Consider the following 14,428-nt stretch of genomic DNA (forward strand, 5'->3'; position numbering starts at 1 on the left):
TGTCATGTTTGTAACCTTTACATGGTTTGTAACCTGTAGACATCAGCAACCTCACTAAAATATTCTAGGGTTTTGTTACTCTTTAAGAATGGTAAAAGTCAAGGCCTCCAGGTAGCTTGGTGGTCTATTCTGTTGCCTACCAACACGGGGATCGCCGGTTTGAATCCCCACATTACCTCCGGCTAAGTCGGGCGTCCCTACACACACAATTGGCCGTGTCTGCGGGTGAGAAGCCGGATGTGGGTATGTATCCTGGTCGCTACACTGGCGCCTTCTCAGGTCGGTTGGGTAGCCTGTTCAGGGGGGCGGGGTAACTGGGGGGGAATAGTGTGATCCTTCCACGCGCTATGTCCCCCTGGCGAAACTCCTCACTGTCAGCTGAAACGAAGCGGCTGGCGACTCCACATGCATCGGAGGAGGCATGTGGTAGTCTGCGGCCTTCCCCGGATCAGCGGAGGGGGTGGGGCAGCGACTGGGACGGCTCAGAAGAGTGGGGTAATTGGCCAGATACAATTGGGAAGAAAAAAGAGGGAAAATTAAAAAAAAAAAAGTTAAACGTTCAAACCACCTCACTTGTGGGGACATTTTTTTTAGTTCCCATGAGGGGAAGTGTTATTTCTGGGCTACAGGTTAGGGTTACAGCTGGGGTTACAGTGCGGGATAAGGTTAGACTTAGGTCTAATAGTTAGGTATTAGAATTAGGCTCAGGGTTAAAATTAGCTGTAAATGTGCGTTATTTCTAGTTCAGTTTAGGGTTAGAGTTAGGGGTGGAGGATGGTCAGGGTTTGGTTGTTGCTAGATCCCATGAAGTAGAGGTACAGAAGGGTGCTACAGTTTCCGTGCCTGGCCAACGCATTTTAAATTACACAACCAATCTAACCATAACCCTTAATTTAAACTTATATAAACTTACTATCTAAACTTAACCTTTACCTTAACCACTATCTAATCTTAACCGCTAACCACATGTACCCCCCCCCCCCATACCTTCACTCTGCAGGATCTAGCATCTAGATTTGGGGTTATGGAAGTAGGATCTAACATACATTTTCGGTCCTCATTAGAATAAACAAGGATAAGATGAGTAAAAAAAATGTGTGTGTGTGTGTGTGTGCGCATCTCTTCCTACCTGCTGAAGCAGTATGTCCCCAATACGAGGGATGAGGTAATTGTGGGTATTTTCCAGCTGGGTTGAGGCTTGCCGGCGTTCCTGCAGTGCGCCGAAGAGATTCCTGTGGAAAAGGAGCAGGGGGTCCAGACAGGGGAAGATCCTGGCCACACAGTCCCAGTCCATCTGCAGCTCCTCCAGCATGCCCCTCCTAAAGACTTCCGACATGACCGTCAGCGTCTGGATGTGGTGCAGCTCCGTCTGCATCAGCTCTACAGTGGGAGGGGGCATACCAAGTGAGGATTCCAACTTTTGTTAGGAATCATCTTCCAGGACTTCTCAAGGAAATTTTCTAGGACTTTGGCTTGGATGTACATGACAGCAGTTGCTCACCGAAGGTCATATTATTCAGTGTTAACTGTCAGTGGACGTCTCAACGGTCTAAAAATGGACAACGCATTCTCATACCATGGTGTCATCTACTGACGCTGTTGACAAAGCATCGACATATGACATGCAAGGTAGCTTTCGGTGTCTGTATAAAGATGTTCCATAGACTCCAATGTTAAACTTCTGCCCTGATATATAAATACTGAATGTAACCCAGCCACTAGAGATGTACAAGCCAGTGCATTCTTAGTGCCAGTCCCAAGCCTTGATAAATGGGGAGGGTTGCGTCATGAAGGGCATCCGGTGTAAAACCTATGCCAAATAAAATATGCGGATCGTAAATCAGATTTCCATACTGGCTTGGTCAAGGCCACCACCGGCTACCACTGGTACTGTTGGCCAGCAGGGTGCTGGTGAAAACTATGCTACTGTTGAGCGAAGGAGAAGGAGAGGGGGAAGGCATGTCCAGGGGCAGCGGGAGAGGAGGACGGGTAGGCATGTGGAGGTGAGAGTTGGAACTTTGAATGTTGGCACTATGACTGGTAAAGGGAGAGAGCTGGCTGGTATGATGGAAAGAAGAAAGGTAGGCATACTGTGTGTGCAAGAGACCAGGTGGAAGGGGAGTAAGGCCAGGTGCATTGGAGGTGGGTTCAAACGCTTCTACCATGGTGTGGATGGGAGGAGAAATGGGGTAGGGGTAATTCTGAAGGAAGAGTATGAGTGTGCTGGAGGTGAAGAGAGTGTTGGACAGAGTGATGAGTATGAAGCTGGAAATCGAAGGTGTGATGATGAATGTTATCAGCGCATATGCCCCGCAAGTTGGGTGTGAGGTGGAAGAGAAAGAAGAATTCTGGAGTGAGTTGGATTAAGTGGTGGAGAGGGTACCCAAGGAGGAGAGAGTGGTGATTGGAGCGGACTTCAATGGGCATGACGGCGAAGGGGAACAGAGGTGATGAGGAGGTGATGGGTAGGTATGGTGTCAAGGAGAGAAATGTGGAAGGACAGATGGTGGAGGAAAAGAATGGAGATGGCTGTGGTGAATACATATTCCATGAAGAGGGAGGAACACAGGGTGACATACTATAAGTGTGGAGGGAGGTGCACACAGGTGGACTATATCTTATGCAGGAGGTGCAACATGAAAGAGATTGGAGACTGCAAGGTGCTGACAGGGAGGCAAGTAGATAGGCAGCATCGGATGGTGGTCTGTAGGATGACTTTGGAGACCAAGAAGAGGAAGCGAGTGAAGACACAGCCGAAGATCAAATGGTGGAAGTTGAAGAAGAAAGACTGTTGTGTGGAGTTCAGGCAGGAGTTAAGACAGGCACTGGGTGGTAGTGAAGAGTTGCCAGATGGCTGAGCAAGCACTGCAGAAATTGTGAAGGAGACAGCTAGGAAGGTACTTGGTGTGTCATCTGGACAAAGGAAGGAAGAAAAGGAGACTTGGTGGTGGAATGAGGAAGTACAGGAAAGTATACGAAGGAAGAGGTTGGCAAAGAAGAAGTGGGAAAGTCAGAGAGATGAAGAAAGTAGACAGGAGTACAAGGAGATGCAGCATAAAGCGAACAGAGAGGTGGCGAAGGCAAAAGCAAAGGCGTATGGTGAGTTGTATGAGAGGTTGGACATTAAGGAAAGAGAAAACAACTGTAGCAATTGGCTAGACAGAGGGACCGAGCTGGGAAGGATGTGTAGCAGGTTAGGGCGATGGAGGATAGAGATGGAAATGTGCCGACAAGCGAGGAGAGTGTGCTGAGAAGGTGGAAGGAGTACTTTGAGGGGCTGATGAATGAAGAAAATGAAAGGGAGAGAAGGTTGGATGATATGAGGATAGTGAATCAGGAAGTGCAGTGGTTTAGCAAGGATGAAGTGAAGGCAGCTATGAAGAGGATGAAGAGTGAAAAGGTGGTTGGTCCTGATGACATACCTGTGGAGGCATAGAGATGTTTAGGAGAGATGGCAGTGGAGTTTTTAACTAGATTGTTTAACACCATCTTGGAAAGTGAGAGGATGCCTGAGGAGTGGAGAAGAAGCATACTGGTACCGATTTTCAAGAATAAGGGTGATGTGCAGAACTGTTGAAACTACAGAGGTATAAAGTTGATCAGCCACAGCATGAAGATATGGGAAAGAGTAATAGAAGCTAGGTTAAGAGGAGAGGTGATGATCAGCAGCAGCAGTATGGTTTCATGCCAGGGAAGACCACTGCAGATGTGATGTTTGCTTTGAGAATGTTGATGGAGAAGTATAGAGGAGGCCAGAAGGAGTCACACTGTCTTTGTAGATTTAGAGAAAGCATATGACAGGGCGCCCAGAGAAGAGGTGTGGTATTGTATGAGGAAGTCGGGAGTGGCAGAGAAGTATATAGGAGTGATGCAGGATATGTATGAGGGAAGTATGACAGTGGTGAGGTGTGTGGTTGGAATGACAGATGGATTCAAGGTGGAGGTGGGATTACATCAAGGATCGGCTCTGAGCCCTTTCTTGTTTGCAATGGTGATGGACAGGTTGACGGACGAGATCAGGCAGGAGTCTCCGTGGACTATGATGTTTGCGAATGACATTATGATTTGTAGTGAGAGTAGGGTGCAGGTTCAGGAGAGCCTGGAGAGGTGGAGGTATGCACTGGAGAGACGAGGAATGAGAGTCAGTAGGAGCAAGACAGAGTACATATGTGTGAATGAGAGGGAGGACAGCGGAATGGTGAGGATGTGAGGAGTAGAGGTGATGAAGGTGGATACTTGGGGTCAACTGTTCAAAGTAATGGGGATTGAAGGAGAGAGGTGAAGAAGAGAGTGCAGGTAGGGTGGAGTGGGTGGAGAAGAGTGCCATGAGTGATTTGCAACTGAAGGGTACCAGCAAGAGTGAAAGAAAAGGTTTACACGATGGTAGTGAGACCAGCTATGTTATATGGTTTGGAGACGGTGGCACTGGCAAAAAGACAGGAGGTGGAGCTGGTGGTGGCAGAGTTGAAGATGCTAAGATTTTCACTGGGAGTGACGAAGAAGGGCAGGATTAGGAACGAGTATTTTAGAGGGACAGGTCAGGTTGGACGGTTTAGAGACAAAGCAAGAGGTGAGATCCCATCTCAGCGGGTGAAAATTCAATTTTATGATCTAACTGCAATTTTCTATTACCTTAATAATATCTTCAGGACATTTGATAATTTTTGTTATATTCTAGGTGTTTTCCATCACTGGAAAAAGTAGTCTATAGATTTCCAGGTTTTCCAGGATATGTGGGAATCCTGAAAGTGGATGATGGGAAATGGATTGTGTCGCAAACCTGCACACTTGAGGCAAATACTGTATTGTCCGTCATACACGCCTGTGCACACAGGCTCATGCTGAAGACAAACTTTACTCGGTCAGGATATACGCAGTATGTAAGATAGGAGCAAAAGATACCAACTGAAATACAATTAACTTGAAACTGCAGTGAGATGCATCGTTGATGTGTTGCTGGTGAAGTTTATGCTGCCAAAGGGGAATTCTCTCATTGTTGACAGCTTGACAGACATTTGCAATTGACAGATAAATAAATTTCCAGTCCGCTGAGAAGAATATAGTGTTCAAATGTGGCCTGCCGGATGTTTCGTGCTATCTGACTTAAACAGCGTACACGCAAAATGTGCTGCATCAGAAACCCATGACTCTGTCACGACGAGAAGATGTAACATAAATTAAAGACAGACAGACAGGATAGAGAGTGAGAGAGACAGCGAGAGAGAAAGAGAGAGTGAGAGAGAGAAAGCCAGATGGAGGGCGCAAGACAGAGAGAGCAAGAAAACAAGAATGAGAAAGACAGAGAAAGAATAAGAGAGAGGGGGTGCAAGAGAGCAAGTGAGAGAGGGTGAGAAAGAAGGAAGAAGAGAGAGAAAGGGACATGGAAAGAGAGAAAGGGACATGGAAAGAGAGAGCAAGAGAGAGTTGGAGAGCAAGAAAGAGAGAAACAGAGATGGGAGCAAGTGAAAGACAGAGAAAGAGAGAGAATAAAAAACAGAGACAGACAGACAATGAGGGAGTGAGAGAGAAAGACAGTTGTCTCACCATAAATGACATCTTGGCGTTTGACGGTGTGCTTGTCGTGCCGCCTGCAGAATTCTGGACTGACTGCCAGACTCCAGGACTCCGCCTCCAAACCCAGCAGGTCAGCCGACAGGTCGCTCAGCAGCGGCGCCTCCACCGGTTCTGCAGGGACATTCAGACGCATCACTCCTTTAACCGATCAACTAGTGTGTCCTCACTCCATCTTTACATCACTTTATTCTGAAGACTATAGTTACAAAAAAAATGGCACTTTAGAAGAATTTAGGATTTTGTGAATCTGGCCCTGATCCCAGTGTTGCCTAACTAAATAAACGACAACAAACTGAATTAATAAAGAACAGCAAATAATATCTCATACGTCTCAAACCATAATGTGTGAAATGAAAGGATTCCACAAGGGCAGCCTCCTCACCGTCGGTTCCGATGGGTGGGTCAGTGGACGGGGGGGTCGCGGTGGTCGGAGTCCCCTCCTCGGTGAGAGAGCCACTACCCCAGTTACTCATACTGGTCTCGCTGTCTGCCATGACGACATCGCTCAACCGCCTGGTTAGACTAAACGAGGATGAGAAAGCGACCTCAGAAGGTAGAAAAGAGCATGAGGGGCATGCAGATGTGTGGATGCCTGATCTTATACGGGGTCTTTTCACCGGCATACTGCACACATACTTCTTTAAGGGACTTTGCAAATTAATCATAATACAGATGTGATTTCAAACTAAAGAGTTTTTGTGTGGTTGTGGTCAGTGATGCGCTTCTCTCCCTCTCGGCTTTCCTACCGTCTTAAAAAAAACCAAAACTAATATGAGAAGACTGGGCAACCATCATCTTTTTTAGGTGTGAAGTGCTTCAGGGCGGCATGATGGTGCAGTGGTTAGCGCCTCACAGCAAGAAGGTCCTGGGTTTGAGCCCTGGGGTAAGTCCAACCTTGGGGGGTTGTCCCGGGTCGTCCTCTGTGTGGAGTTTGCATGTTCTCCCCCGTGTCTGTGTGGGTTTCCCCCAGGTGCTCCGGTTTCCTCCCACAGTCCAAAGACATGTAGGTCAGGTGAGTCGGCCGTACTAAATAATCACTAGGTGTGAATGTGTGTGTGATGGCCTGGCGGCCTGTCCAGGGTGTCTCCCCGCCTGCCGCCCAATGACTGCTGGGATAGGCTCTGGCATCCCCGCGACCCAGTAAGGATAAGCGGTTTGGTTAATGGATGGGTGAAGTGCCTCATAAACCTGTTTACTTGGCCCTACCTCTCTGTTTTGTGCACAGCTGCGATCTTTTGGGGAGCGAGGGGTAGTGGTCATCTAGCCCCCCAAATGGGGCATTTTCAGATGCAGACTCCAAACGGAGTAGAAGAAAATTCCCAGAATGCTTTGCGAACTGAAGCAGTATAACATGGAACATGGCTACCAGTGCGGGGAAAGGAGCCCCCGAATGTGTATATCTTTGCAAATAATCATGCAAAAATGTTAAAATCAGCTGGAATATCTTAGTTTTTTTTGGAGGAGGGGGAATCCCCCCCCCTTTTCTCCCCAATTGTACTTGGCCAATTACCCCACTTTTCCGAGCCACCTCGGTCGCTGCTCCACCCCCTCTGTTGATCCGGAGAGGGCTGCAGACTACCACATGCTTCCTCTGATACATGTGGAGTCACCAGCCGCTTCTTTTCACCTGACAGTGAGGAGTTTCACCAGGGGGACGTAGCACATGGGAGGATCACGCTATTCCACCCGCAGACACAGCCAATTGTTCCAGTAGGGATGCCTGACCAAGCCAGAGGTAACACGGGAATTCAAACTGGCGAGCCCTGTGTTGGTAGGCAATGGAATAGACCCCTGTTACCCAGACGCCCCCCTCTCTATGATTGACAGCTTCTAACCCCACCTTTGACTTTAGATGTTCAGAAAAAACTTTGCTGTCCAACATCGGCGGCCCACGTGTCGTACAAACGAGTTTGTTTGAAACACGAGACCTCAAGTGCCTGTTTTTAAAGAAAATACTTTTATTTGTGAGCATGTAAACTTTACCAACCGACCTGCTGTCGATGGAGATGGACGGGCTCTTGTATTGAGGGGCTCCTGTCTCTCTCCTGTCCCGGGCTGCGGTCGTGGTGAAGGAAGAGGAGGAGGACAGGGAGGACGAAGAGCTGTCTTTCACAACAGAATCTGGCCAAAACACAGAGCAGGAAGATGAATAGATAGGTCACACTTTGGACAGCGTCCCACTCGCAGAACAAATAATCCACATGTCTGTTTAGTGTTCAGATGCTCAGTTTACACTCAAGTGAAACAGTTTCTGTATTATGAGGCTGTCGGGATGTCTGTTTGTTAGGGATTCGTAGTTCAGGGATTCGAATTACATCAGCTTTTGGAATTGGTCAAAACGCAACACTGGAGAGTGACATGACTCTGACAGACACTGTGACACCCAAGTCTTGCATCAAGAGTGCCGGAGGTACAAAGCTTTTGACCCAAAATTATTCATTCAGAAAACGTGTGAGAAACGGCCACCTCTGTGCCCTTGACGACAGACACACATAAACACAACAGACATATTTATTTTTCTATCTTTGTGAGGACCCCTCATTGATTACCAACCCTAAACCTAAGCCCGAACCCTAAAATAGACCCTTAGAGAAGTGAGGACGGGCCAAAATGTCCTCACTTTTCAAAAATAACTCGCTCTGACAGTTAAAAATGTAAATCGGTCCTCATAAAGATAGCTGAACAAGAACACACACACACACAAAGGTAAACCTTAGTGGGTTCAATCAGGCACACACACACACACACACACACACACACACACACACAGAGAGACAGAGTTCGGCCCTGAATCCCCGCTGAGGCAGATTAAAATTTAACATTTTAACATGGAAAGAACAACAGTTCACCGGGGGGGGGGGGGGGGTGAGCGAGGAGCAATGGCTAACTTACTCCACAGAAGGAAGGAAGCGGGAAGGAGAAACCAGGGGAGGAGGCTGGGAGAGAGGGAGAGGCGGTAGATGGATGTATAACTCACTCTGCGGGGGAGTGGATGACTTGTTTTTCAGCGTCACGGCGTTCTTCTCCTGGGGTTTCTGAGAACACATAATTGCGTTAATATCAGACAACGTCATTCATGCGCCCGCCTGTTTCTCTTAACTCGCAGCTCGGCTCAAGTTGCTGTTACGCCATTGTTTGAAATGAAAGCAATTCATCCGATTTGTATTTAGACAACGGCAGCGTTTTGAAGCAATCTATTACCCATGTTTGAAGTGGATTGTGGCACGCTGCTGTGACTACAAACTCGGCCTGACAGTTACTATTACGTCCTTGCTTACTTAAACACCATTATCAGGGGTGTCTACTATTAAGCTCTTTTCTACGTGTACTTGTTATTTCATGCTCATGCCACAATTTGACTGTTTTACTGTTTTTGTGGCAATATTAGGAAGAGAAAGAATATAAAGGATGCTAAGCTAACTGCTAGCCCACGCAGACCGGCAGTTCCGATAACACCGAGGGTGGACTGGCAGCGGCCTTGCCTAGCGTTGACTGTTTTTGGTGTCATTGTGTGGAGTGCGGGGAGGTGTGTAGGGGGTGTCTGGCGGGGAGAGCTGGCATTGAATTGGCTGGGGGAGCCTGGTCTGCTGCTGCCTGGAGCTGTGCCCAAGGAGGAAACACCCGAGGGCAGTCTGACAGGACACGGAAGCGGGGCAGGCTAAGCTAACTGCTAGCCTATGCAGCCCGGCACCGAGGGCGGTCTGACGGTGGCCTCGCCTAGTGTTGACTGTGTTTTTGGTGTCTTCATGTGGACTGCGGGGAGGTGTGTCGGGAGTGTCTGGTTCGGAGAGCTGGCATTGGCTCGGCTGGGGGAGCCTGGTCTGCTGTGTCCGGTGGGCCCAGGGACAACGGCCCTGCCTGGAGCTGCACCCGGGGGTCAAGCACCAAGGATGGGCTGACACGACGCAGAAGCAGGGCAGGCTAAGCTAACTGCTAGCCCATGCAGACCGGCAGTTCCGACAGTCATCCTGGCGTTCGCTCTCTTGGACATTGAAATTTTTTGTCTCCCCAACTCCCGCCCAATGACTGCTGGGATAGGCTCCAGCATCCCCATGACCCTGAGAGCAGGATAAGCGGATGGATGGATGTTGGATATATGTCTTTTGTAGTTTTTGTAGGGTTTTTTTTTTTTTTTTTTTTTGTACTTTGGATATATGTGTTCTTGTAGTTTGGATATGTGTTTTTGTCTTTGTGTTGCACTGCTGTGGGCTGGGGCAAACAATGTTTCGTTTCATTTCATGTATGCAGGTGCATGGAATGAAATGACAAATAAAAGTTCACGATTCCTGATTCATCTATTTTGTACCCTGGTTTTCCTACTCGCGGTCTCTTAATGATCTAAGGTGCACTGACACTAAATGCACTTGACACGCACTCAGCTGTGATATGGTTACTGTGAAGCAAATTTAATACTACTACTTCATATAGTATTACTATGATTACTGTGTAGCTCTCTATGATGCCAGTCGGTAACACTTGAATTCATCTGCTAACTGCTGACTCTCTCGTAAGTCAACTTGGACGAAAGCACCTGCAAAATGAGCCAATGCAAATGTAAATATAGCTGGAGGTTAACTGAGGTGCGTGAGGATGGATGGATGTTACCTTTCCACAGGCTGAGACAGACTCCCGACAGCCCTTATGAACAGCCAGGGAACAGCCTGCAGAGCAAAGGTAAATCGAAAACCCATTTAATCGGATCTTTCAATCAATAACTGACAAAATGACCACAACCCCACTCCACACACACACACGCACACACACACACACACACGGGCGCTTGGCACACTCTCCCTCACTTCGGCTGACGTGTACAATGGATTTTTATCTCCAAAGGGAAGACAAACACTGACTTCACTGCTTCTTCTAAATAAAACTTCCAGACCACATGTGCAGAGATTTATGTAAAAGTGAAATGGTTTGGCCACCACATGTGCAGGACATGTAACAAAAACAAAAGAAGAAGAAAGAAACAGACAGGCGGACAAGTGGTCATACTGACTGGAGCACTGCAGCAGCTCCTTCCCGGTGACAGGCTTATCACAGGCCACACAGAGAGAGAGGCCAGGCAGAGAGACAGCAACAAAATGGTGTCCATTAGCAGTTCCTGGCTTCTCCTTTGCCTCCTTCCCCTTCACCTGGAATGCAAGTTGGAAATAAGTGAAATCCTCCCAGCCAGCAAACATTTATTGTGGTTAGTAGCATAGATGCCGGCTCTGTGGCGCAGAGGAGCCATGAGCTATTGTTTAGCCTCACGGCCATGGAAGCTAGCTTCTACAAAAAGGTGTAAGGTTGGGACTCAAGTGTCCTTATTTTTCTGGAGCTTGAGAAGATTTGGACATGGCACCTTCAAAAAAAAAGAGAGGCTTCATGGTGGTACAGTCACGTCAAGTGCGTCTTTAGCCATGTAGCCATGTCTTGTCCGGTCATTTTAAATGCTGTTTGCACTTACTGTTGGCAGAGAGGCTCACACACGAAGAGACCGTGGAAGAGATGGCGAGTGGTGAATGTTATGTGGGTAAACCATCTTTGATCACAGTAAAATGAGGCAATTTCGTGACAACAGGCCTGTCCTGATATCCACACTTGACCCGAACTAGAACACCTGGGCACTTGGTGGGACAGTATCGCCAGCATGATGCATTATGGGTCATTCCCCGGGTGCTGCATGGCAGCTGCCCACTGCTCTTAGCTACACAGCTAAGATGGGTTAAATGCAGAGCTTAATTCCCCTACAGGGATTAAAAAAGTATATCAAAAAAAATATATAATATACACTTCGCCAAATACCACTAGCAAAGAAGATGCACATTAAGCACATGCTGTGCTTAGGCTTAAAAGAGAAACGGGACACACTTAAACTGAGCACAGGAACGTACACAGCAAGTGCCAAAGGGTTCAAGGGCAGATCATGTGTGGATAATGAGACAGGCCCTATGAAGAGAATCAGCTGCCATATTCCATGCAAACACATCTGCTAGCTAGCCAGATAGATAGATAGCTAGACAAAAAGACAGACAGATAGATAACTAGATAGCTAGATAGATAGATAGATAGATAGATAGATAGATAGATAGATAGATAGATAGATAGATAGATAGATAGATAGATAGATAGATAGATAGGTAGATAGATAGATAGATAGATAGATAGATAGATAGATAGATAGATAGATAGATAGATAGATAGATAGATAGATAGATAGATAGATAGATAGATAGATAGATAGACAAAAAGACATCGATGGATGGATGGATAGATAGACAGAAAAAAAGAGATAGATAGACGGACGGACGGACAGATAGATGATGGATGATAGCGAGACAGCGAGATAGATGGATGGATAGACAGATGGATAGATACACAAGAAGACAGATAGATAGATAGACAAAAAGATAGACAGATAGATAGATAGATAGATAGACAGACAGACAGACAGACATAGATAGATAGGGGGCCTATGAGAGGAGATCTGTCTATTTAAGACAGATAGACAGACAGACAGACAGACAGACAGACAGACAGACAGACAGACAGACAGACAGACAGATAGATAGATAGATAGATAGATAGATAGATAGATAGATAGATAGATAGATAGATAGATAGATAGATAGATAGATAGATAGATAGATAGATAGATAGATAGATAGATGGATGGATGGATGGATAGATAGGGGGACTATGAGAGGAGATCTGTCTATTTACTTTGGTCATGTCTACAGGGAGCACTGCTGTTAAGGTGGTATGTTACTAAGGGGGATTCTGTTTTGTGTGTGATGGAGGGGGATATTTTCTTTTCAAACAGTACAAGGAGGTAGGTCTAAGTGTACATGTACATATGTGCAGATGTGTGTTTGTGTGTGCATAGGGGGTGTATGGGGGTGCAACCAGTGCAGGCCTTTAAACGTGGACAAAAACAACAAAAAACGTGCACGTGTTTATGAGTTAGCGTGTACTATGGAATGTGTTTTGGTTCCTCATGCTGCGTTGGGGGTCTGCATGTTATGTAAGAGGATTTTTCTTTTAAAAGATTATTTGTTTTGGCATTTTTACCTTTATTGGATAGAGGATAGTGAAGTGGCAGACAGGAGACAAGGGGCGAGAGTTGGGTAGGACATGCAAGAAAGGTCACTAGCTGGAACTGAACCAGGCACGTTGCGGTTATGTGCCATGTGCCGTAACCGTTCGGCTACCCGGGCACCGTAAGAGGATTTTTTTTCTCTGTTCCTGTTGCTAAGATTTCAGGGCAGGGAATTTGTTTCCTCTTCATAAATAACAGCACCAAGCTCCAAGTTTGTCTGAGAAGAAGTGCGGCTGGGTGACGGTGAACACTTTACTGGGCTCATTCAGGAGGCCCTTCAGTTCAGACTCTTAACTACCACCGTCGTTATTTTCAGTTAGGTTTAACCACTTGTCTGCCATAAACTTCAGATTGCTTTTGGGGTCCTCACCTTTGTCTTGTTGCGCGTGCTAGACATCCTGTTCTTGAGGAAGCTGAAGGTCCGGCTGACCTTGTATTTCTCCGACTCGACCTTGGAAGGGATAATGTATTTATCCCACTCCTCGTCCTCAATCCTGTTTAAATTTAGAAACAGAACCATAATAATCAGACACCAGCCATCGTAACTCAACACATCACTCTGAGGCCTACAGAAGAGACTGCAGTATTCAAAGTCCAACATTAAACTTCATAACGACAATGATCTTTTTTCCCGGTGTAAATACAGTTCAGTTAAACATTGAGGGATGTTGGTTTCATGCTGCAACTAAAGAATGTCCAAGCCGCGGTCTTCCCGGACCCCCGGTCTCCAGACCATTACTCTTAAGAACATGCTTGGCATGCTTGGAAGTTTTCAACACGCAGTCACCAAGGGCTCTAGTCTATGCCATTTATAGGTTGACCTTGGCAAGGTGCAATTAATAATGTGTCGGCGGCTCACAGTGTATGTTAGGTACACTGGGCGTACCAGGTGGAAGGCAGCAGTAGCTAGAAAGTTATCATTCATTAGTTATGGTGAAGCATTATAGCAACATGCATTATAAACTCACTTCAGCACATTTAAGACATGTTCAGACACAAAGCAATGCTGGCAATTCCTTTCCAGGCTCCATTCGTTTTAAACGAGCGGGTGACGCGAGAGACGGGGGATAATCAGCATTGTGGGCCGGGGGCAGCTTGTAAAAAGTTGAAAAATGCCGAACTTTTGGGTGATAGGGGCAACATACTGGTGGGCAATAGCCAATCAGATTCAAGCGTTTTGCTTATTACCTACCACGCTGAAAAACAAACCAAATTTTGGGTCCCACATTCTAGTTGCCGCCAAAACAAAAAGGAACAAGAAGCTCGTCATTTCACAGCCTGTGGATTCCCGCTTTTACACAGCATTCAGCTACAGGATTATCACAATGAAAACAATTAAGAAATTAAAAAACCGTTTGAGATGAAACTTTAAATCTTTTAAACTTTAAAAGTTTTAAGATAAAAAAAAGATAAAGAAAAAAAATAACAAATAACAATAATAAAAAAATTAAAATGTAAAAGTTTTAAGATTAAAAAGATCAAGAAAAAAAATAAAACAATAATAAATAAAAATAAAAAAAATTTAAAATCTAAAAAAAAATAAGAAAAAGTTTAAGAAAAAAAAAATAATATAAATAAAAATGAACAACAGTAAATAAGAAAAAGAAACTAAAAATAAGAAAAAATAATTTAAGATAAAAAATAAAGGAAAAAGAAAAAAAATAATGATAAATAACAATAAATAAAAAATGTAAAAAATAAAATAAATAAGAAAAAGGTTTAAGATTACAAAATATTTAAGCTTTTTTCAAGTTAAAAGATTGAACTTTA

At 45.6% G+C, this 14,428-nt stretch overlaps 1 protein-coding gene across 6 annotated transcripts in view; it reads right to left on the reverse strand.

Annotated features, from left to right (window-relative positions):
- The window catches only part of arhgef28a (Rho guanine nucleotide exchange factor (GEF) 28a), a 61,841-nt gene that overhangs the window by 19,309 nt on the left and 28,104 nt on the right, over positions 1-14,428 (reverse strand). For all 6 annotated transcript variants that reach the window (XM_056296863.1, XM_056296846.1, XM_056296855.1 and 3 more), the window contains 8 exons: positions 13,029-13,152; positions 10,577-10,712; positions 10,180-10,235; positions 8,552-8,609; positions 7,566-7,695; positions 5,957-6,096; positions 5,545-5,685; positions 1,130-1,380 (listed from right to left, as the gene is read on the reverse strand). In XM_056296863.1, the coding sequence (XP_056152838.1) occupies positions 1,130-1,380; positions 5,545-5,685; positions 5,957-6,096; positions 7,566-7,695; positions 8,552-8,609; positions 10,180-10,235; positions 10,577-10,712; positions 13,029-13,152 (1,036 nt within the window). The remainder of the gene's footprint in view (positions 1-1,129; positions 1,381-5,544; positions 5,686-5,956; positions 6,097-7,565; positions 7,696-8,551; positions 8,610-10,179; positions 10,236-10,576; positions 10,713-13,028; positions 13,153-14,428) is intronic.

This window comes from Lampris incognitus, chromosome 1, assembly GCF_029633865.1.
Source record: "Lampris incognitus isolate fLamInc1 chromosome 1, fLamInc1.hap2, whole genome shotgun sequence".
Classification (NCBI taxonomy): domain Eukaryota; kingdom Metazoa; phylum Chordata; class Actinopteri; order Lampriformes; family Lampridae; genus Lampris; species Lampris incognitus.